Source organism: Buteo buteo, chromosome 1 (assembly GCF_964188355.1).
Source record: "Buteo buteo chromosome 1, bButBut1.hap1.1, whole genome shotgun sequence".
NCBI classification, from domain to species: domain Eukaryota; kingdom Metazoa; phylum Chordata; class Aves; order Accipitriformes; family Accipitridae; genus Buteo; species Buteo buteo.
Window position 1 is genome coordinate 25,458,660 of NC_134171.1, and position 25,307 is coordinate 25,483,966.

General features: G+C 41.2%; 1 protein-coding gene across 8 annotated transcripts in view; it reads left to right on the forward strand.

Moving 5' to 3' along the window:
* The window catches only part of TBC1D1 (TBC1 domain family member 1), a 120,493-nt gene that overhangs the window by 13,527 nt on the left and 81,659 nt on the right, over window positions 1–25,307 (forward strand). The window contains exon 1 of one of the 8 annotated variants that reach the window (XM_075024361.1): window positions 17,011–17,049. The exons of 6 other annotated variants lie outside the window; for them this stretch is intronic. In XM_075024361.1, coding sequence (XP_074880462.1) covers window positions 17,026–17,049 — 24 coding nt within the window. In that variant the 5' untranslated portion in view covers window positions 17,011–17,025. Of the gene's footprint in view, window positions 1–17,010; window positions 17,050–17,705; window positions 17,854–25,307 lie in introns of those variants that run through there. One more of the 8 variants, XM_075024355.1, reaches the window with a different exon arrangement.

Genomic DNA, 25,307 nt, shown 5'->3' on the forward strand with positions numbered 1-25,307 from the left:
TTTAACAGTTACTATGTTTTTAAACAACCTTCACCTACTTTTATGAGTTACAATAGCTTATGCACTTAAGTAGATCATGCTGTATTACCTGGAATGCAGTGTACTCTGTTACGTGTTGTTTGTGATCTGATTATGCACTGGAGAAGCTGGTTTCAAATAAACAACACTTAGTGCCCTGTGAGGCTGCACAGAGCTGATGTTGTGAGTGAACTTCACATTATTCATCTATAAAAGGAATGGCAGAGGCCCAGTGAACTCCAGAGCAGTTGTTGTGAGGCTTAGCTTCGTGACTGAGGATTCTTACACAACTTGTTTTTACATTAGACTCTAAGATATGGCCTCACTAAGTACCTCATTTTTAATAGCACCATTTCCCTTTCTTAAAAGAATTCAGGCAAGATAATTTTAAAGATAGGGGTGATCTTTTTCTACTGTATTTTACTGCTTGATGAGTCTAGGGAGGTTAAAACATGGTTCTTCTTTTGTAAAAAGCATAAAACACTGAAACAAAATGAGGTAAGTGGACTTCTTTCAGTGCAACTGAGCTTAATTTGGCTATTTTCTGCCTCCTGTCGTATGCCCCTTTGGGTTTTTTTGATGGAATCTGTGTAATTGCAAACTGCTAGCACTGCTTTTTGGTTTAGGAAGTCTCTCCTATTCCCCACATGCTAACTGAAGAAATTAATGTAAAAAACAGAAGGAAAAAAATCCAACAGAACAAGTGAAAAATCAAATGCATATTTGTGCACATACATAGTCCGATATGTAAAGCAGGTCAAAGTTTACCTGTGTAAATCTTAATAGAGTATCCTGTGTAACGCAAGCAGCTAGCTGTGCTTTGGACACTCTCATAGTTAATCAGGCTTTATGCTCATTCTGAGCCTAGAGCATAACTGTGACTACACCAGCTCTATCCTGGGGTCTGTTCAAAGGATTCATGTATGTGAACTCTTCTTTCAGGGACATTTAGTGGCCAATGACCCTGTCCCTAGGAGTATTATACCAAGCCTTTATGGGGCTCTTGTCAGACCGTAGAGTGACTTTGTGACATCCTGGCTCAGCTAAGTGCTCCTGTGTTCACCCTCATTTTATAAGAAATATTGTGTGATTTTCCACAACCTGATGTGTGATTGCCACACGGAGGAAGTAATTTGTGCAGTACCAGTGCTGTTTCCTGACTTAAAGTCAGAGATAATGTCTTACCAAGGAAGATGAAATTAATCACATGGTTTGTAAAAAGAGATGCCTATTCCCATTCTTACAGCAGCAGCAACGTAAAAAATTATATTTTCTTGTGATTTCTTCAGTGTCCTAAATCATACAGAAATTTCTGCTACAGAATGACTAATAACTCTTACTGTGACTTCAACAGTATAGTATTCTGTATCAGATGACATTGTGAGAGTATTTTTCGACTTAAATAATATTAAAAGTAGCTGGGTATTACTTGTGCTGTCATGTGCACTTCATTTTAGAGCCAGAGTTCATGCCAAGATTATTTATTGTTCCTTTACTTTTTCTGTTGGGGATTGTAGCAGAAATATAAAACAGTGGAACTGAGGCTAAAACATAATTAACACATTTGTGATGGTTTGTCATCTGACTACTAGCCATTCCTTTTGTCTTACAATATCTGATGCTTGTGGCCTATGAAGTCCAGTGCAAGTAATTGGAGCCATAATATCCAAGCGTCCTCCTGAGTTACAGTAGAGTTTCCTTCAGAAACTTCCTCTTCACATAGAGAAGAGCTTCCTTGCATATCTCCAAAGAGAAGCTTGCTCTTAACATCTTAACCTAATCTGAGTCCAGCCTTTGGTGGCCTTGCACTCCCTTGGTTGCTGACTCGCACATTTCCGCCTTTTCTCCTACTCTTGTATTACACTGTGGTATCACTCAGTGAGGCAGTTCAGAGCAATTTAAATATTCCAGAAGGAAAAGTGATACAGTTTCAATTAAATTAGCATCCTAACCTGATCACAGAACAGTTTCTTGAGCACCTTTGTGAGAGTCAGGGAGAAGCAAGGTAGAAAGCCTATCTAGAGCAGAAAGAAGGCTGGACCTCAGATCCCTGATTCAATCAGTCTTAAACTGCCATGCGGTTTTAGTTCAAGTGTAATATCTGATGATACAGTGAGGAGATCTAATAGCTGTTCTCTGTCAAAATAGGTAGTTCGGTTATTCTTTTCTCTTTGGATCCATCCCTTGACGTACATTCTAAGTGTTTTCCCATGTGCTGGCATTGATGTTTGTCCAGCTCCGTGTTGAGCTACTTTAAGGGATAAGGTAAAAAAAAAATAGAATGGCATTCTGCTCCAAACCACTCAGTGCACCTTGCTAGATCACCTTAGGTGTTTTGTCAAATTCCAAGCTGACATAAATTTGGAAACTAAAGTGAGAACATAAATTAATTTGGGACAAATTTTTCCTAGTACTGTCACAAGCAGTTGGTGGAAGTAGAGTGCGGCACCAGAGATACTCCAAAGGGATTGGGATGTGCAGCAGGAAACCTGATGTTGTTTCTTTGTATGGTGACATAGATCCTAAAAGTAGGGCTACGAGGATGGAGGTGCACACGGAGACTTGCAGGCTTTCTTGGCCTCTGTACACAGAGCCACCTAGGCAGAGTGTCACAGCCTTTAAGTTTGTCCTGCTAACATTGTGTGAGAAGAAATCACTGTGTACCTGCCCAGTGAGTCCAAAAATGGAGTAGCGTTACACTAAGAAGACCTAAACAGCATGGGAACAATCTGTGTGCTGGTAAATGTCTTCTTACAGTCTTGTGTCTGCTGCTGTTATAGTGATGGGAATGGAAGGCTTTTAGTACATTTGCATGATTTACACCTAATTGTCTTAAAATTACTAGTGAACCTGCCTGCTGGGTTGAATGTGTTGTGAAATACTGTCATGTGACAATTTCTTCATCTTTGTGGCTTCAAACTCACTCTGGTACTAACTTTCTGGTACTCATCCTTGCTTTATTTACTTCATTTTCTCAGATGGAATAATTTCTTCCTGATTGCTGAGCAATACCCTCACCGAGAAATAAGTTAACTGTCTGTGACCAACTCCCTAAACTTTGCCAGAGTTTGGTGATGCTGTAGTCTTCAAATTTGATTGAAAAGCCTGAAGAGAGCTTAGTGTTATGAATGTGAAAATTTGAGAATTTGTTGAATCCACACAGTTCTCAAAGTACAATATAGGCTTTCAGTTGAGAGGCTATGTTTATCCATGTTACCCCAGCACTAAACATGTTAAATTCCCCAACTTCACAAGCAGTAGCAATAATGAAATAGGTAACAGCAAAGGTATTCAGCTCACCTTACTGTAGTGTAGTAAAGTCTGCCTTCTGCAGAGGCATTGGATGCAATACCCACAAAGTAAGTGAATGGGTCTCCTTGTCGCTTTGCGGCCTAGTTAGACCTACAGCTTCAAACCAACTCACAGCCAGCAGAAAATTCTGGGCAAATAAAAAGTATGAGTTGCACCTGTGGAAAAGTTCTGAGTGAAAAAGAGAATGAATCTAGAAATCTAGGTTGCATATACAGAATTAAGAGTTCACATAATACTGTTTGATTTATAGCAACACTGAATATTAAGCTGAATGTACGATACTACAAAGAGGAATAGTTAATGATAAAGGATCTCCAATGTTTTCTCTGAAGTTACCCACCAGTGTGTCTTGCTGAAGTTAATTTAAGACTAGAGGGTGTTTGGAAGAATGCTGCCTTATTGATCTCCAGATACAAGTCAGAAAGTCTAATGTAGATTCAGTAGATGGTTTTTATTTTTCATTTAATTAATTAATGATCTTAAGGAATATAAAGTATGCACAGTTGCAATGTGTTTTAATTAATTTTGTACATGGTGTAGTGATAGTTGTATGCAATTTAAAGCCAAAAAATATATTGTAGAGGGAAAAAAACCTGCTTTGAAAAAGAACTATTTTTATAAAAAAAATTAGTCTTACCTAATACTGTGTTAGTTTTCGTGGCACACTGTACAATAACTTATTGAAGACAATGTAATTTAGTTAGTGAAAAAGAACATGTAGAATCTGTTTTTAAACATGTGGGCAGATAGCTTTTGTCAAATATATGAATAAACAAAGGCCATATCTGTCATGTAGGTTAGTAGGTAGAGTCTCTCCAGACAGACTCAAGAGTGGTTCTGGCATGAATCAGATTGTAGGACTGGGTCAGTCTACAGGATCACTGCAATCAGTGATCTTTCCTCAAGACTAGTAAAAACAAAACCTTTCTATTTTCTCTGCTTCACAAGTTTCTCTGAAAAGCTTGGGCTTTAGTTCACTTGGAGCTACTTAAACATGGACATTCATGTTCAGGCAATTGTATTTTCTTTTTTTCAGATTCTGAAATGGCCCTAATAGACAAATTCAAGCCATCCACATTAAAATATGAAGATGCCAATTCATAAATTATGATACTGAGTAAATCGTCTTCCTGAAATAGCTCCTTATTTTTCCATGCAATTGGCTTTTCACTTAGAGTTTTGCCTGCATTGGGCTGACATTTATGCTGTGCCCTCAAGGTCATCAGATGTGGGCTCTTTGGCTGTAGTGGAGCAGAAAACCAAAGCGGAGGAGGCATATATAACCACTGTATTTACTTTAGCAGCACAATCTCCCATCCTGTTATATGTCAAAGTGAATAATGGTAACAAATCACTGTCGTAAAATCAGTGCTTTCCCTTGCCTGGTGTAGACACAGTTGTTCTATATTTCTGTTTTTTTACCCTCTCTGTGGACATCAAGTTATGGGAAGGGCTGTGGGAAATATTTTCCTAAAGAATGATTTGTGTGACTGGACAAATACAGGCTTAAATGGATATGTGTGTCTGCCCTAAAGGTTGATCATAGAGGATCTGATACAAGGATTGAGTGGATAATGCCAGTTTGTACTTGGTTTGTCCTTTGTATGAAACTGCTGGTTGATGTGGACTTCTCCTTTCTTTCCCACCCTCCCCCCACTTTTCCCAGAGTGACAGTAATTGAGATCTATTGCTGGCCATAAAAACAGCTTCTCTGCTGGTGATTCCTCTTGCATTGGGTTAAGTTTGATCCTTCTACATAACTGATTGAATGCTTTTCATTTGCAAGCTTTTTGTTTCAGCCTTTTAAAAAACCCACAAAACTGGTTTCACACATGCAGAATGTGTTTTAAAATTGTATTCTTGGTAATCATGATGTGCTGTGGTTTGTTGAGTTGCTTTGTTGCTTTTATGCTGTGCTTCTAATCAGAACTTAGAGAACTTTCACAGGAAGAGAGAATAAAAGATAAAATTCATAACTCTCTTAATTTGAGATTTCTGGAGGCCACATTCAGCACAAAGGTGAAAAATAGAGCTTGCAGCTAATACCTGGTGGTGTATTTTACATCTAAACTTGTGGCTGACTGAAGTGGAGGTGTTTCTTTGAGAGTCCAAAAAGCAAATTCTACATAAATCTTACTTCCGAGTCTTTGATGCTGAAAACCTGTATGCACTTTAAATTCAGGCTAGTTCCATTGAAGACAACAGAAATACTTGCAATAATGGCATTGAACGTGCTTGTAAATCAGTTGCGTGGTTAGCACCTAAAATACCTAATATATTATTCTACTTGTTTTTATCTTCAGATTTTTTCTAATGACAGTTATGTTGTTTATATAGGAAAAAATGTTTTCCAGTTTCTGTAATTAATTCATTTAGAAAGATTTTTTAATGAAACAGAAGCAGTTTTAAAACCAGATAAAAAGAAAAATGAGAACTATAATGCATTAACATATTCAGGATGATTAACATAGTTGATTCAACACCACTATTAGGAAAATCGAGTTTCTTTCTTTGATGAAAAAAGCAAATGAAAGTATGACATGTCTAAGAAGCAATAATGTACTAAAGTCTTAAGAAGATCAAAGCCCCATTCATCACTTTGGATTCTCTCTGACTAATAAAACCCTGTTCTAATGTACATCTGCAAGTACAAATAGCATTGGTCCCTGCAGAGATCTCTTAATTGAAACTAAACTCAGAGGCTTTTCTAGAAGTTGTTTTAAGATGTTAGGGCTGCTTTAGTTTGACCTGCAGTCCAGCAGTGATGAGACAATTTCATTTTCCTGGTTAAGTGCATATTTCAAAATGGCACAATAGTGGGTAATGATCTACTAGAACAAGGCACTCTGATTCCCAAAGCAGGACTGGGATTTAGGAGAAGAAGCAGTTGCTTCTGTGGAGCTCTGTGCAGTATTTCTCCTTCCACAGAGCACTGTACAGCATTTCTGCCAGTAACATTTTCATACATAGTCACACCCTTAGAAGATTTCTCTAATTGCAGGAAGTGAACTTCATTGTTCTTAAAAGGGATTAGTCGCCAGGGTGCATAACTCCTTTTTTTTCCCCCACTCCCTTCCCAACAGTTTGCAGATTCACCATGGTTTAAGATGAGGTCTTCAAGTGCCACTTAGTGGCTGTCCAGAGCAAATGTAAGACACTGCAATAGCTGTGATAGTTCTCACCTCTCCTGCTGTTGCTATCCACCAGCAGGGGAATTCCTCACCTTATCTTAGAGATACTGAAGGCTTAATCTAAGACTGGTTGAAATCAAAAGACCCTGGTGTGCTTTCGATAAGAATTTCAGTACCATCATTCCCCATTTTACTTTTTTTTTCCAAATTGTCCTTCTGAAGTTCTGTTTGGGTTCTCCTTGTGGTTTGGTGTGGGGGTGGTGGCAATGAATGCCTGTAAAAGTGTTGTAACAAGTTGATATTTTACGATGCGGTGAGCTAGCACAAGAACCAACAATAAGTAAAGGTGCTGTCTCCAGAACTGAAATACTAGTGTTCCTGGAGTTTATTCTTGGGTATTAAAATTCACAAAACAAGACACGTGCTTAACTGACGTTACTGTTTCGCATCAGCTGATGTTCTGGGATGTCTCAGTTCCCCTCAGCAGGACATCTGATAGATGTGAAAACATTAGCTCTCAGTCATGTTCTGAGCTTGATATAATATGCTTGTATCTGGATAAGGGCCAAAGTTTTTCTTCTTGAAACTTGCAGGACTTCAGAACATTCTTTACATGTATGTTATTAACTCCATAATGAGCTATGGACTCCATAATGAACTTGTCTAGGGGACAAACAAACCTCAGAGTGCATGCATTGGTTATGTGAAGGCTTCCTTTTTACTGGGAGGAGGTTTTCAGTGGGCATTCTGCAGGTAGGTTGTGTACTGCAGAAGGCATGCTTCAAGTTTTTCTTTAAAATGAAGTCCTTTGGTTTTTCTCCTCTATTTCAGTTTTTGTGTTTTAATAGACTATCCATATGCAAGCTAGGATTGGAAGAGTCAGAAAAGTTCCCAGGAACCTCAAGCAAACAAAACAGCTTTCTGATTTATAGGTATGTTTCTTCTTACAGTATACAGACTGTCAAGGTCTTGGGATAAATCCCTTCACACAAGTTGAGACTGTGGACTTCTAACAAGCCATATAAAAACTAATGTATGTGACAAATTTTCCTTACGCGGATAACCCTCAGTGACCCAAGTCTTACGCACACATGTATGCACAGGCATGTCAGTCTGTTCTGGAAGTCTTGATGCCAGCTTGAGACATCAGCTGAGTTAGACTTCCAGGCAGTCATCTTAACTGGAGTTCAGTCCCAGCTGGATTGTGAGTGGAATCAAAGCACATGTATGGGGTGACATGATGGATCTACAATGAGAGCATGTAATACTTGATTCTTATTTTTTTAAGCTCTTGCTGTTTGGCTGTATATTACAGCTTTTTGCATATTAGAAACAAACTGGGAAAATGAATTAAAGCTGGCCTACATTCTACTCATAAGTTATGATTGAAACCAACAGGAGACTTGAGAATATTACATCCTGGGGTAAAAGACCCTGCTCAGCTAACTTCTGAGGTTCACTTATTCATTTGGGTCTTTGTGCCTGTGAACAGATTCAAATATATGAGCTCAGACTCACGAGTTGCAGTGGTATCTGAATTTGCCAGATTGTTTGAGTGAAGAGTTCAGCTGTCCAGCCCATCCATCCAGCTGTGTGAAGGTTTCTCCTGGAATGCCACAATTCCTTATTAGTACTGGGAATACCCAGGAGGGAGGAAATGGCAGAATCGGCCCATGATTATTTTATGGTAACTTTATTTGTTTATTTATTTCAGTAATGTACCACATGTCAAATAATATTTTGGGCTTTATTCCTGAAAATATGTACACATTTCCCAAATTTTACTTACTCCAGGAGTCTTACGTGAAATGACGCAGCTGTCTAGCATTCTCAGTGATAAGACATAGTTAAAGAAACCTGTAGTGAGGGAATGCGTTCGGTCTGCTTGGATCCGTGGTTGTGGGATAGCTGACTCAGCTTGCGAAGGCTTCCATTGTTCTGGCAGAGGAGCGGAAGTGCAGTCAGCACATGTGGCTGAAATGTGCAGCGGTGTCTTACAGTAATATATCCTGAGCCCTTTGAAGCAATGCAGCTTTATCAAAACCACAAAAGAGCCATAAGGACAAATCCTGTTGCTATATTTTAAAAGTCTCTGTATTGTGTGTTATATTTCACAAATGTTTTCCGACGTGTTTTTAGGAATCAAAACAGAATTGGCTTAAATAACTGAATGTGGTATATTGTTTGTAATGAAACCAGGAGCTACAAACTTCTGAATGGAAAACTAACTGTATTTGTGGAGAAACTGGTTGTTGTTTTTTTCAGATTGGTAGAGACAGCGTTTGAATCTTGGTTTTAAAGATGTTTTATTGCCACTTTGTGGCTTTTGCTGTAATTGAAAGACAGTATGACTTCACCAAAAATATATAAAATCACAAGAGCAAAAGAGTCCACATCATTGCAAAAGATACACTTGATGGGTTAATAAGCCCTGAGAAGAGGGTAAGAAGGGGAGAGATAAGAAACAGTAAGTTAAAAGTGTGTGCAAGGGAACATTGCTGATAAAATTTTCCACTTTCAAGACAGCTGAGAAGGAATATAATCAACAGAATAAGACAGCAAAAGAAAAATCACATAATTTAATAAAAAAGGCAAATTTATATGCACCATACAAAATTACCATACATGCAAATTATTATATTAGTAGGTTCTAGCGGTATTCTCAATTCCACATCACACAGGAAATATCTAGGGAAGGACTGTGCTGCAGCTTGTAATCAAATGAAAGGCTGGTGATGAGAAGCAGCGTGGAGTGAGGGCTGGGCGGGTTGCTGAGTGCACTTCTTAATCAGCTGCGAGGGACTGCTATAGTTCTCAGGAGGCTGCTGCAGTTCTCCCACCGGGGTTTTGTCCAAGATCACTGGAGCAGGGAGGCTTATGATATGAGGGCAACGTTACAGAAATTAAAATTTCTTCAGCCTGATTCTGGAAAAGAACAGGACAATATGGTACTTGTTTCCTCTTTTTGTTATCTACATTTAAGATGCATAAGGACATAGTAGCAACTTGGTCTGTGATTTTAGTGGGGGTAGGATTGGATCCTTCTCAGATTAATAGCTTTTACACCCAGATGCTCACCGTATGTAAGTTGCAATATAGCTCCATTGACTGTAGTTAAGTTCTGGACCCTACACCTGCTGAGAGGTAAACCTGAACTGGTATTTTTTATTGTTAAGTTCTTTCCAGCAAAACCAAGAATGTTATGGGTTGGGGGTGGAATGGTTAACACTTAAAGTTTTATTCTAACTGTTGATTTTTTTCAGTTTACTGAAATAGATGTTGCTTTAGAGTACCTGAACTACAGTAAAAGTCCAGTAGAATCTGTGTACTGTGTACGGGGATTGCAACTAAATTCAGTTATGAGAAATCAGTGCTGTTAGAAGTAGATTTATTCAGTTATTCAGTAAATTGTGGAGAACTGAGAAGACTGGCTTCTTTTCATGGCTCTCCATACTGTGGAACTCAATATACTTTCCTAGTCTCCTACTGTTGCAACTGAAGTCCACAAAATATGTTTAGGGCGGTGGGACTGTTTTTGTGTTTATAGTTAATTATGTGAACAAAGAGCTAGGCTATAACTCTCTAAAATTATGCAGCGAAATTGCTTGTTTTATATTATTCATTACTAGAGTGTTCTAATAGGATAAAGTGAATATGGATGTCTTAACTAACATGAAGTCCCATGTAATGGAAATAGGCATTCATAGTATATGTATCTGCCATAGCACATGGGGAATCGATAAATTTTATAATTATGTTTTGATTTTAACCGGTCAAGTGAGAGTTGTCATTTTCTGTTCATAGTCTGGTTTTCCTCAACACTTTCTAGACTTTTTTTACTATGTAACTTATGCATTATTGGAAGTAAAGTGCTTAGTATTTAATTTTTTTTCTGTTGTGAGGTAGTGCTTCTCCACAAAGGAAATGAGACATATTTTCAAATGAAGTGTCTTTCTTCCCATCTGAGTAACTTGGGTTAACCATATATGTTTCAAGATCAAGGAGCGCTTTGCATAACCTTTAATTAATTTCATTTCAGAAAATACTTCCCAAACTTTGACAGGTTGTTTTTCTCCTGAGACCTTTCAGTGCTTGCCACGAGGAAGCAGAGGGAGGCTGGAGGAAAAGGGTGCAAAGTAGTTCCATGGCCATATATCTAGTGCCATTAATCCCCATTTAATTCTTACATCCTTCACATCCTATTGTCAGGGGGATTTTTAAAATAAGCAGTCTTGCATCATTAATATTTTGTGATTTACTCAGTTGCGTCAGGGTGTGTGTGCAGGTGCGTGTCATCCCTGTGGCGGCTGCTGCTCTCTCCCCCAGAGCCACCTCAGCAGCCTGGAGAGCTCAGCTAGTTGTCCCTCAGCTTGGTGACACTGAGAAAAACAAAAAGTATTGCCCCGCAGGGAGAAAAACAGGGTTTCCAACTGTTTCAGCCACAGTCAAGACCTAGCTGATGCTCTCAAGGGCTTGACCTGTGTCTTTGTCACTGCATGCTCAGAACATCCTCATTTGTTTTGAGCTCTGTAATCTGCTTCTGCAGTTTGCCAGTTTGCTCTGCCTGTGCTCCACTCTTCCTGCTCCAGTTTCACAGCCGCCAGAAAACCCTCTGTCGCAAAACAGAACAAACATGTGGAAACTCTGATGTCTCTATGTGGCAATTCCCCGCTATGTGCTGCGTTTTCCCCGTTGCTCATTTGCCACATTGTCCTTGTGGGTTTTTTGCATCCAACTATTCAGATCAAAGTGATCTCTTCACAATTCTGCCTGGACTTATCTGCAGATTCAGGCTGTGGTTTTTTGCTCATTTGTAGAGATCTGGTTGGTTGATCACAATTGGATCACTCAGTAGTGCACATTTGATCTTGGTCAAATGCAGACATATGATCATGCTTGAGCGGAATTAGTCAGAACCCATGGCAAAGTTCCTGACAGCTTTAAGCTTTTATTTGCTCTCTGTGGGAAGACAAAAAAATACTCAATCCAGCATAAAGCTTGCCAATCCAAAGTTTACTCATCAGTGTTTTTGGAAGTGTTTGAAGTGGTAGGATGATTTCAGTCCAGATGAGTGTTTTGTATCAGATGGCCTCAATGTTTATGAATGGACACTAGGACCCTAAAGCTGTATTGTGCTTACATAATCAGTGTAACAATATAGATTTGGTTACCTCTCTTTCCTTCTATGTATGTTGCTTTCTCCCTGTACCTGGATTTTGTGGGTACCTTTGGCATGCATCATGTTTGTTGGTCAGATACTGTACATCTAAAAGTGTCCTCTTATCAGCTTCTCCTCCCATAGCCCACTTAAGGTGTTGAAGGTAAAGCTACTTTTCTCTGGTTCTCTGGTACATGGTGTAGGATCACCTTTCCTTTCAGCGATCCCTCCCTCCCTCAGTCCTTTTGCTGAGATGCAGGATCCCAAATGAGCCTCAGCGCATGGTAACCCTCTTATGCTTTGATACTCTGTTGGAGAAAGGATGGCTACTGCTGGTAGGGAAAAGGACAGATAAACAATCACCAACACTTTTGTTCCTGAGCAGGAAATGCTAATGACACTTCAGTCAAAGCATTTTAGCAGTTATGAATTTTGTGGCTGAAAAGACAATCGTGTATAAGCTAAAACCTACAGGAGAGGTTGGAAAGGCCTCCACTGCTGAGTCCATGCCCAGTGCTCTGCTGAGAAATTGTTCTTTTCTGTCTGCCACATGGTGAGTGAATTGCATGTTATCTCTGAGCACTGGCCCAATGTCTTGCATTTTTCGTGTACCTGGAAACCACCAAGAAAGTCATCCCATTTTCTTTGGTGAGAACTGGATTTCATCTTTAGTGTGGATGTGCAGCTCAGAGCAGTGGGCTCCTATGTGCTTTGCATTAAGGGGACAGCCACTGCCAGTCAGTGGTTAGCTGTCAGGTCTTGCTGTTGTCTCTCATCAGGGGGCTGATGCAGATCTTGTTTAGTAAGGTAGATTAATCTTTTATTTTATTTTGTATTAAGATGTCGTGGTTTAACCCCAGCTAGCAACTAAGCACCACGCAGCTGCTCACTCACTTCCCCCCCACACCCAGTGGGATGGGGGAGAAAATCGGGAAAAGAAGTAAAACTCGTGAGTTGAGATAAGAACAGTTTAATAGAACAGAAAAGAAGAAACTAATAATGATAACACTAATAAAATGACAGCAGTAATAATAAAAGGATTGGAATGTACAAATGATGCACAGTGCAATTGCTCACCACTCGCCAGCTGACACCCAGTTAGTCCCAGAGCAGCGATTCCCCCCACCCCCACTCCCCCCAGTTTATATACTGGGCATGACATCACACGGTATGGAATACCTCTTTGGCCAGTTTGGGTCAGCTGTCCTGGCTGTGTCCTGTGCCAACTTCTTGTGCCCCTCCAGCCTTCTTGCTGGTTGGGCCTGAGAAGCTGAAAAATCCTTGACTTTAGACTAAACACTACTTAGCAACAACTGAAAACATCAGTGTTATCAACATTCTTCTGATACTGAACTCAAAACATAGCACTGTACCAGCTACTAGGAAGACAATTAACTCTATCCCTGATAGCTGAAACCAGGACATAAGAAAAAATGAGTTTGCTTCTAGTTTAGGTAAAAGAAGTAACAAAGCTCACTCTTTTCTTAACCACAGTATCTTTTCAGAAGCCAGCTAGTCAGGCTTGACTGAGTCTTTGGATAGGATGAAATCCAGAGGATTCATTACTCTTTTCCTTCAGTGCATCCAGATGAATCATTTTGCATCTTGCATCATAATAGAGGTGCCATAAAAGTCTGGGGTTTCCTTAAATAGACACCTTTATTTTGGTATCTTTTAATACAGCTGTATCTAAGATCCAAAACACTATTACATTTTGAATTCACATGACAAACAGTACTCTCACAGTAGTTACTTTCTTTCTGTCCTTTTCCTCTGACAAAGTAGAAACCATTTAGCCTACTGTTTGGAATGGGAAGGGATGAGACAAGGCTCAAGGAAATCCTAATGAACGGTGAAAAGTAAGCAATAAAGGATAAAAATTGTGGGTATTTTTCAACAAAGACTAAATAATGGGTACTGGTAATTACTGGCAGGCATATTCTTTTATTGCATTTTTTTCAACTGAATTTACAAAGACCTTCTTGTGTATGGGGAAAGAAGAGAGAAATGAAACTTTTAACAGTGAGTGTGGGCAGGGGGGATAGATAATTCATGAGAAGAATAGCTGCCAAAACATGTTTAAGTACACTTCAGAGGAAAAAGCTTCAAAAGGGAATGGGGTCTGCTGTAAAACCACCATGACAGTTAACACTAAAACAACAGGAGGGGCCAGTTCTCAGGTAATACAGTTGTGACTGCACCCTTAATGCAACTTCTTGTGAGACGTCATTCAGCGGTGATGTACTGTGAAGACTCTCAAAAATATTTACAGCCATTAAACCTAAAGAAAGCTAAAATCAGAGGATAAGTCAGAAAATATTCCTCTTTTGAGTTAAAAGGTTGACTGCAGCCTCCTTTCTTCTTAATATTTCTTTATATCTCACATCTCTTTCCTTATCTCCAAATGGTTTCTTTTAATGGAGAGAGCTTTGTTGGAGGAGAAATAATGGGGGTACTTACGTATGTGTAAATTTATGAAGGACATCTGTAAAACTGAAAGATCATCTTTCTGATGATGTAGGCTTTAAGTTGTGGCTTTGAAGTATTTTAATTGCTACTATTTTAAAAACAGCCACAAATATCTTGCTAATATTTTCCATGATAACATGGAACGGTTCATAGGAATGAGGATTTTCTTTTCTGTTTTAAAAGATCATACATTTAGATAAGACAGTGTCAAGTGCTACTTACTGTTTATGCAATACAGATGTTATTCCCTGGCCCTGAATTTTTCCATTTACCCAAAACGGATATATAGTACTTTTGGAGAGACAGTTATTTCCACAAGCCAAACTTAAAATAGAAAAATACAGAGGTTCTGTTTTTAGAAAGTTGAACATCCTGAAAAATGAATGCAGTTATTGTTCCTACTACATTACTAAATCTATCTCTTTTGGAAGGTGAGTAACACAGTGACCTTTTCATTTACACTGAAGAATTTAATGCATTACCAAATGTTTTTCTATCTGAACACTTAAGCCTAGCTGCCAGCTGTTTCCCAAATGCCAAAGAGTGCACGCTCCTCCTTCCTTCAAGGCTGGCAGATATCATCTCCATTTAACAGATGAACCAAAGCAGAGAGAGCGGTGATGTAGCATGCCTGAAAGTCATGTTAACAGCAGAAGCTGGAATTCATTCACTGTTACTCTAGCTCCTAATTCAGTGTCTTCACCACAAGACCACTCTTCCTCCCAGTCCTATAGGAGCATGTAGAAGGTTTCAGAGTGCATTTAAAATCATAGAAACATCACTATAACAATTGCATGCAATAGGTTTAGAAGCTAAGTAGTGTGAAGTGACACACTGGGGATGGCTTTTTGAGCCAGTTGCAGTCAGGGCGAGAAGCCAGATCTCCTGACTGACATCAGTGTTTAATGTGGACTCAGAGGAGATGTATGTATTGTTAGTTTAAAACTGCGGAAGGGTGCCAGTCAGGAAGGGGGAGCTAGAAAAACTTCCAAGCAGGCAGGATCTCCTCAGAGAAAGGAGAAGAATAATTATTTAGAAATAATATTGTTCACACTCAGTGTTAGAGAAATGCAACTCTAATGCTACCACCAAATAGTGGATATACTGTACAGCTATAAGCAGCACATAATGAGGAACATTCTGCCTTGCTCTTGCCCTCAGTTGCTCTATGAGATAAAAGCAAACCCAGTTCTATACATCAAATGGTAATACTTCTAGTGTTCTTGTAAGGTGCCTAGTTTAAAGCCTTGAGAACAGATGTCATTTATTCATGTATGTGCTCTATACATCATGAACAGTAGCAGCAGTGAAAATTTCTCCCGCTCTCATGCCAGTAAACCTTCAGAGACCACTACCAGAGTTGAGTGTTAGTCATATTTAGTCATTTATTGGGCTTACAGCTAAGAACATCCGTGCAATCAAACTGTCCATGGCTACTATTGTAATGACAGAATGAGGTGTTGGCCATCCTTATGAATCACCTCTACTTTAACCTGTTGAACTATTAAAAAATGGATCACTGTTCTCCTTTTATGAAATTATGAAATGTATTTGTTATGATTGTAATTCCAGAAACTGTAGCATAGGTTGTAAGTTGATGAAAAACCAGGTCCAGGCAGGCTTTGGGCTCTCCAACCATGAGAAGGTTGCCGTAACTAAGTTGCATGCAGGTTTATTAAATTATATTGGTTAGCATTATGTGGCTCCCTGGCAAATGTTGCTCAGGAAAAGGATTTCAAATTCCCACATCAAATTTCTTCCCCTGAGTAGGTGTGTGGCTTTGAGCAAGCTAACGAAACTCATCAAGACTTAATTTTACAAATGGGTAAACTAGCATTTAGCTAGACAGTGCTAACATTGAGTGGCAGCAGATTTCCTCAGTCCCAGCACCACCGGCTCAGCTGGGCCACAGTGCGGCCGGACTAGGCCAGGGCTGGGTGTGCACTGCCATGCACCAGCTCACTTATCCACTGCAGTCAGATAACCTCCATTCTCGGACTATCAGGTGATGCGTTGGCCATGACAGAGACATCCCACTTCACTGGCGCAATCCCTTGCATGCTACCTTTTCTGGGTAGGTGTTACTGTTCTGCATCAGCATTCTGGTTTGTTGTTTTGTGATTCTCTGTTCCTCAGGAGGAAGTGGATGGAAGTGTCATGCTTAGGTACTGCGGATGCCACAGGTACAACCAGAGAAGAACTGCTTTTGTGTTGCTCCCTGAGCCCACCATGGCCCATTGCAGACACACAGCTAGCGCTACGGCACTCACCAGTGCAGCATTAGGAGGTGATACAGCGCTCTCGGCGGCTGCCTCGTTTGCTTTGTATGAACGAAACCCAGGGCTGCAGGATCATACAGTCTGGGGCAGGGGCCAAAACTGTCTGTCTTTTGCCTCAGTGAGCTGTGAGATTGGCTCTGCTTCTCCCCAGCTCGTGTGCGTGTGTGTCACTCTTGCTCATGTGGTTGTTTAATAGCTTAGACGAGTGGGACAGTGTCATCTCAACCTGGAGATTATTCCATTGGCCCTGAGCGTGCAAGTGCAAGTACATGCAGGACACTCTCCTAGTGGGGTGACTGTCTCGGTGACAGTGTCTTTGGGCAGTGCAAGAGCTGAATTTGGCACTTCAACATCTAACTTTGAGCAGTTGGATTTTATTGGGAAGAAGTGCAGAACGGACCCCTATGCTTTCCTGTTATAATTTTGCAAATCTAGTTCTTCACTTTGTTTCTGTGAGGTGATGGAAAATAAAAGGCTTTTTGTTTTGGGCCCAATGGATTATTTCCTGTGAAATCCAAGCCTTTTTTTTTTTTTTCCCCCTAGTTCTGTGCCCTTCCTCCAAACTGGGGAAAATGAGTTGTTTTCAGGCAGCCCTACAGCCACGCTGAGCAGGGGTGTGCATTCACAGGCAGTCCAGCTGGAGCAACAACAGGAATGAATGCCTTTCCTGTCCGGGTGGCAGGTAACATCCCTTGACCTGCCAAAAACGTGCATACTACTGTCTTGTGCCGTACTGTTTTTTCTCTTCTTCAACAGCTTATTTCTGAAAGTAGAGCAACGAGTGCGTGATGTCAAAGGCCATTAGCTACACATGAATGGCGAGCCCGACTGGAAGCGTAACATCTGCCAGCGGTTTCAAGCAGATGATTTTCTGCTCGATCATTTAGAGTTAAGCATGACGTCGGTGCCGGCATATTCCCAGAAAGTTACCCGGACCGCGTGGGATTTTTTTTTTTTTCTTTTTCTTTTTAACAGTTGCGAATCCTGCCTTTTGCGCTGAATTACGCAAAAGGGCAACGCGATGAGGTAGCGGGCGGTTGTCTGCGTTTTCGGGCGTGCTGCCGGAGGGCGAGCCCGCTCCCTTCCCGCCTTCCCGGGGCCGGGGGGCCGCAGCCCGGCGCGGGGCGCCCCGGCGGAGGCGGAGCGCGGCGGAGGCGGGACGCGGTCCCGGCCCCGGCGCCGGCCCCGGCCCTTCCTTTCCCTGCCCGCCCCGCAGCAGCAGCCGGCGCCGCCGCGGGGAGCCTCCCCGGCGCGGAGAGCTCACGGTCCCGCCGGCTGGTGCCCGGCGCCCGGAGGTCGGCGGCGGGGAAGCTCTCGGAGGCCGGGCGGGCTGGCTCCCCTCCCGGCGCATGAGGCGGCGGGAGCGGCGGGCGGCAGCCGGGAGGCAGCGGGGAGAGGCGGAGAGGAGCGGCCGGAGCCGGGGATCGCCGCCGGCCGCCGCGCCGGAGCTCGTAGGATGTCACCATTGTTCAGCTGGGTGGCTAAGGTAGGCGCCGCGCCGCGCCCTCCGTTCTCGGGAGATAAAGCCTAGCGTCGGAGTTGGCCGATGCTCGCGTCTAATTCCGAGGCAAGGCAGCCGCCTCCGGGGAGGGAGCAGAGCCCTGCTGTATTGTTCAGCCAGGGAAGAGGAGAAGCGCTCAAAGTGAACAGCAAGGGCAAGCTCGTGGCTGGGGTTGAGGGGTTAAAAACGAAGCTGCGGTTCTGGACGGCTGTTCTACCTTGCTGCGGAGCCGTAGAAGGGGAGAGCTGTAATTAAAACTGCACGGAAGGTGTGGTCTTACTGCCTGCTCAAGTCTAACGCTTCTTGTGTGCTCTGGAGAATGTGTAACAGCACTCCCACTGTTTGTTTTGGACTTTTTTCCTTTTTTTTTTTTTCTCATACTCTGAATTTATGAAGAACAATAAGTTAGCTTTTAACGGGACACTTACTTGTTTAAGTGTGACAATGCATGTGTCGTGCTAGCTTCTACATCTGTGTGTCTAGGGCTTCAGTAGGATTTTCCACTGTAACTGTGAAACTACGTATGGATGCAGAGCAGTGGAGATGGTTAAAGAAATCTAGAATGTATTTTTGAGCTGGTGTTTCAAAAAAGTTTGTTGTTTTTTTTCCAAAGTAACAGTCATTCTGATTTTAAAATGAGCTTTAAAGGGCATTCTGTTATTACGAATGGTAGAAAGCGTAGAAGAGGACAAGTGGGTGAAACAGCTGTTTGACAGGCAAGAATTGGGGGTTACTTGGAGGAGTTAGCTGGGGGAAAAAATTTTTGTCTTGAAGTTTAGCAGGCAGCCTAATCCACTAAGCAGACCACATAAAACCTGGTTCTTCTTTCTGTTTTGCCAGGTGTAAATGGTGAGTTGCTTAATCACTATTATACATCCCTCTCCCTGAGTATGTAACAGGTGAAATACCCACCCTGGGAAGATAATAAGAGGGAAGTGCTTGGTGTGTGACTGTGTTGCCTTCGTTCGGATTCTCGGAGGGATTTGCCCTATTCTGTCTTAAAAGGGGCTGGTTTAATTTTAGCCATGCCCTGAAAAATATCCTTTCCTGTTTTCACTTGGGTTTTTTTCTCTGTTTAAAGAGCTACCAGGTGGAGTGCTTGTTGAAGTAGTTCCCTTTCCTATCATCACTGTGCCTCTGTCTTGAGGGTGATGTAAGGCCTGGTGTGCCATATTATCCGAAGGAATGATACTGGCTGATTTCCATGCCAACTCTTAGAAACATGCCAGTCAGTCTCATACAGGTGGCTGCTGTCAAAATTGAGTGATGCTGTTGAGTAAATACTTTAGGGATGCCACCAAGGGGTGGCCTGTTTCCCCCCCTCATTGTTCACTTGTCAGCTGGACAAAGCAGCTAGTCAGAGAGAAGTTAGTCTTGGAAGAGGTGCAAGGCAGAACCTGTAGTGCACAGAGTTGGCCATGTTTTTAGAGAGAGTAACAGAAGCTTTTGCAGAAACACACTTCTAACTCTGCTTTCAGGAGTGCTTTCTTGGCTTTCAGAACTAATTATTGTGACGCTGGTTCATCGCAAGTGTTTAGTTTTATTCTTTTAATGACCGTTAATCATCAGCGCTAATTTGGGAGGGAAAGCAAAGCAGTGTATTTAGAAATATAAAATGAGGCTTGTTAACAGAGAAAGCTTTCCTGCCTGCCAAAATCTGATCAGTAAAAATGTAGGAACTACTGCTGTAGGCTTTCAACACAAGTGCAAGCCTTTCCAGCCTGTTCCAGAGCGGGGAATGACTGCAGGATGTGGAGCAGAGGAAACTGCCCCCCTCAAAACAAAGCTTTCCCCCTGCATCTATTACTTAAGATTGGGTAAACCCCCTATCCAGTAACATGAGTGCTTAGTGTCACTGTACAAGTCCCCAGACCTGCAGGTACTTACAAGTGAAGTAATTTACTCCCATATGCTATAAAATTGGTCCCTAGTGTTTGTGCAAACATTACCTTTTAATATGTCTTCATTACAGATTTTTGTGTGCTGTTTTACCCAGCTTATCTCCTACCTATACACAGGCTCCTTGGGGATGAGTTTTGCAGTGCTGCCAGGCCAGGTCATGGGGCCCCTTCTGGGCTGGACGATAAAGCCCTGCTTGAGTCTTATGTGGGTTGGTGTTGCCCACATTGACCATATGGATGCTGGCTAAACCACTTGAATGACAACTTGGTGGATAATGGATTCTTAAGTACTGACTTGTTTTAGTCTCCTAAAATTATTTAAATAAAAAAGAATAGTTATACCTGTTTTTCCTGCATGGTTTTACAAAGTCAGACAACTGACTTCAGGGAAACCCGTGACTAAGCACCTTAAAACATAGTTTGAAAGTGTAAACTAACTTTGCACTGTTGTGGGTAGACAATACAGTCACTTTTGTAGATACACAGAGATATTTTAGTCTATATTCAGTTCAGTTCACTGCAATAACTGTTACTAAAAGTAAAGAAATAATTTTGGAGTCAAAAAACATCAAAGCTTTCAGTCTGTAAATAAAAAAAAGATAGAAATGCAGATTTTTACTGATTTATGGTGTACTTGCACACCGTTAATTCATTAGTAGGACATAATAGTATAGTGATAAATGTTAAGATTAATATTATTTTTGTTTTCCATCATATTTAATACAGCTTTAGTTTAAGTAAAAGAAAAACCCACAAGTTTAGTGTTAGTTGTCTACAATTGACTTCATTTTATAATGCAAGTTTCTATTCAGAAGCAGCTTGACAGAAACCAGAATTAAAGAATTGATTGCTGAAGAAATAGAAAGTAAGAAACCATTCTTAGTGTAATAAATTGTATAGATAGTTTGAGTAAATTTGTCCTCAGATTCTCAGCTAGTTAAGCAATTTGTACGTAGTGAGTCTTTCTAGTTACAGAAAAAGAGTGCTGTATATAATATAAAAGCCATGTTTAGCTTCAGCTTATTTTGTCTAAAGGATTATAAACCAACAAGGAGCCATTGAAGAAAATAACTAATGGAGCCTTGCTTTGCATTTTACCTAATTTAAATCAAGGTTTCTTCTATAATGATTTTGCTGGTATGGATCGATCAATCAACCCTGGTCAGCTGTCTCCAACCTGCAAGACAGCAGGTGGGAAGGGGATGTTCCCACTTCCCTTCTGAGGGGAACTGAGAGCAGCAGGGTTTCTTGCTGCAGACCGAGGACCCGCCAAGAATGGGCCACCAGCAGTGGCAGAAAAGGGTGGGTTTATAATGTAGCTCTCTCCAGCTTGCTTGGCTAATCTTGGACCTTGGACTGAGAAGCCGATCGTCTGGATTTCTTCTGCTCTGAAGATCAGATTTTAGGGCATATTCACAATAGATGCTCTGAAATTCCCAATAGCAAAGCAAGAAGTAGGTGGTTGGGTTTTTTTTCCAAGGACTACTGAGTCAGAATTGTCTGCAAGCTTTCTTCAGTTTGGGAAGCTCTCAAGGCGTCAAGAAAGAAAGTTTCTATGCTATTCAGCACAGCAAGGCTTGGTTACTTGGCTTGTGCCATGAGACATTACTGAAGTAGTAATTATAATAATACTGGAAACACCACTTATTTTTCTTGGAATCCCAATATAGCTTAATATGCTGTGTTAGAATTGGATCTTGCTGATGTTTTGCTGTTATTTCTACTATTTTCTAAATAATAGTGTGCCTAGGAGACCTCTGGGGGACAATGTATGGGAGTAACAATCTACTTCTTAGTTTAGGTCAGAAGTTACAAATGAAATTAATTTGCCTTCTGGAAGAGAATGAGAGGGAATAAGAGACTGAAAATCAGGAAGCCCAAGAAATCCCCCCCTCCTTTTTTTTCCTTTTTAAGAGTGTTTTGAAAGGGTGATCCTAGCTTTTTTGCTGGTCTGTTTTAGGGTATATCACACTCACTTATGAGGAAGTTTTGTCCCAGCTGCACTGACTGTGCCTCTTTCCTTTGTTCCCCACAGCTTCCAGCAAAGTTGAGCACCTTGGGGTGTCTTTAATCCCTCAGTGAATGACTTGCATTTTAGCCAAACAAACTGAGGTTTGGTCTCTTAAGGAGCCCTCATAACCAGGCATTTTAACACTGTCTAAGACCCAATAAACTTAGAAGTTTATTAAGCCTGTCTTTCTTTTAAGCCCATTTTACTTCTAAGATGGTAAATTATTTGGGGAGGTGAATAAACGGTTATGGTGCAACCCTTGTGCTAGTGCGTTTACCCCTGAAAACTCTTTTTTGTAAATGAATTTGAATACTTGGATACTATCAAGAATCAGAGAGTTAATAGAGAACTAGTGTTGGGGAAGAATTGGGAATCACTGGGGAGGGAAGGCTCAAATGCCACAGTTTCACTTGTGGAAGAATCTCCTTGAAGCCATTGATGCTGCGGGTAGGGCTGGAGGGACAGACCCTCATTTGTCTCCCAGGCCGGATGCCAGCAATGCAGCAAAGAGAAAGTTCAGATTTCTGCCGGAGCTGGGTTTTCGTGTCTGAGTTCACACAATGCCCCTGTCAGAGAACACTATGTTGCTGCTCAGTGTGTTTCTCCAGGTCAGTTTATACTGGGGGAAAAATGTTGTTACCAATTGACAGCTTTCAGATAAATGTAGATTATCACAAAATGCCAAGCAGTTGAAATGCGCTGTTTTCTGTATGCCAGTCACTTCCCACCTTCCCCCGTGGGGGTCTGGGCGATGACCGAGGAATATGCGCTCCGCATTTGAAATGAAGTCAGTCCTGTGGTTAAACCCCTCTGTTACTCAGCAGTTACGTTCACTTTGGAGCTCTTCGCTTTTATTCTTCATCCTTCCATTTCTTTTTCTGCACACCAGGCCTGAATTGCACCCACTCTGCTTAGATGTCCCTGATTTGATGGGAGAGGGCCGGAATAGAGTCTGGCTCGCACGGCTTTTATGTGGGTGGGCAGATGTAGTAGGGCAATGTCCTCTGCATTTGTAAGGTACATTACGGGTGCTTAGTAAGAAGTAGGGCTTTCCATAGTGAAATTCCTGGCCATGTAGATTGCAGCTTACCAAGGTTTTTCTCTTTAATCATTTATGCCTTTCTGAATGAATTTCTTATGAGTATCTACTTTTGGGTTCATGTCGACCTTCAGATTTCACAACAAGCCAAGCCCAACAAGGTAGCTGAGCTTGCTGGTTTGTACAAGTCCTGCCTTCTGCAATTCAAAACAGAACTTTTAGGCTTCAGTCAAAAACTGTTTGCTTTCCTTTGCTGAAAAGCTCTCTGGAAATTGGTGCTATTAGCTGTCTTCATGTGGTTAACATGTTTTGGGCCAAACCAAGAGCAAAAATATTAGTAAATCCTGCAGGATCAGGGAAACTCCAGGTCCCTTCAGAGATGGGCAGTACAACTAAGGGTTTGTTTGGGGTTTTGCCATATCTATATCTATGGGGCACCAATGTTTAACTTTATTTGCTTTACATTTGATGATCTAAAATACTATTTCACATCATAGCCTGCTTTTTTGGAAGGCCACTATAATGAAACAGTCTTTTCTGTGCACTAGAGGTGTTTCTGAGAACACAAAAGCAGCAGTTTGGCTCTGGGTTCCCCAAGTGGAAAAACCTTTAAGCGAAAAGTTGGGCAAAGCACCTCTTTCTCCAGAGATCAGCTCAGAGCTGTAAGATAATTCCAGTTTGTAATTTCCCATCATCCTGAATATAGAAGCTGCAGCATTTCTGAGAAACCTCTGCTTTAAGAGGATGTTGGAACATTTTTACTGTGCCAGCTAGTAAATACTTAAGATTTTAAAGTAAAATGGTTTAAAAGACTTCTTAAGGTTGAAGGAGCTGAGGTTTTGTATGGCTGGCTAGTGACTTAGCAAGTAAATCTTCAACAGAAACACTGTTAATTGAATTACAGCTTGGCTATAATTTTTTATTTTTTTTTTTTAATTAGAAGCCTTTACAGCTCAACTGTTCAAGCTGAAATACTCATGGATGGCAGTGACTGAGGAAAAAAAAAAATCTCAGCGTTGGTTTTGTTAGTATTTTATGTATCAGTAAAGATATACAAAATATGTCAAGAGACATGCCCAAATAGGAGCTTGCTTAGTAATTTGCATGGGGAAGTGAGGTAGTAGAGCTGGGAAGAGCAGCTGGAACTCAGAGAGCAGAAGCTGAGGCAAGGAATGTCATTAACCACTGTGTATTGGTTTTATTACTGAGTTATTTGTACTGACTTGTATCTGAATTGTTTTCAATTATTCTTACTTTTTAACCAAGTTACAATAACAAATCCTGAGATGAATGAATGCATAAATATAAAATTTTAATAGAAGAGATTGAAAGTAAAGTCTTTCTGAAAAACAGGGTTTGCTGACTGAGAAGCAAGAGAGAGGTTCAGGCACTTTTACTGTGTGGAGGTGGACTAGAGCATAGCAACTGGATTTCTGCTACCTCTTTTCTTTCCTGTCTGCAAGTTCCTGAAAGGCCAGGCCAGTATTCCTGGATCAGCTGGCCAGGTGTGTGAAAGCTGCAGTTATTAGCCTGGATGAAATCACCTGTAGGTTGCATCTATGTTAGCAAGTAGCATACAGTAACAGATTGTTTAAGGGAAACAGCTGGTGCTGAGGACAGCTTGTGTACCTGGTTCAGGGAAGTGGGTTTTACTTTGGACTAGTCCCAGTTTGGTGCTGTGAACTGAATGCCTGTTTGCAGTGAAATGCATCACAAAATGAAGGTTTAGTTCTATTTAAATGGATGTCAGTTCAGGCACTTCGAGACAGCTCCACAACGCAGTCCATCACACAAGAAGTGGATTGGGATAATCCACTCTCAAACATGTTCCTGGTCCAAATTAAAATAGTGAAGTAGTTGTACCTACATAATACTTGAGAATCCAGATAGAGAAGCTGGAAAAACAGCATACGCACAGTTTTCCAGTAGCTGTCCCTGATGCAAGGAATGGGGGCCCCTCAGAGGATTTCTTTTTTTTGGGGGGGGGGATGTTAACTTTTTGGCTACTGCTTTGTGAGAATTTCAGGCCTGAAGAGGTTGTCCAGAGTTTCTGTGAGCTAGAGTACTGTCTGTCACTAACTGAAGCACTGTGAAGAGATAGTAGAAACATGTATTGCCTTCCATTCTCAGGGCAGTGTGCGTGTAAGCACACATGTTGATGGTCACATTTAAAAAAACAAAAATTCATTTTGGGTGAAACAGCTGGAAGCTTCTTCCCACCTCACAAGTTGCTGTCTTTGGACATATGGACGCTTCTCTTTGTACCTTTACAGCATTGTCACTGTAATCAAAAACATATGTTTTTTCCAGGGGGAACCTTTGATATGCAGTAACCAGACAGGATTTTCAGGTACAGATAATCTGTGAAATTGCAGGTTTGGGGAGAAGAGACTACTTGTGCATAGTTACAAAGGCACGCTCCCAGCTACTGAAAATGGCAAAGCTGAGCTAAACTAAACAGCCCCTTTCTTTTTCAGTCAAACATTTT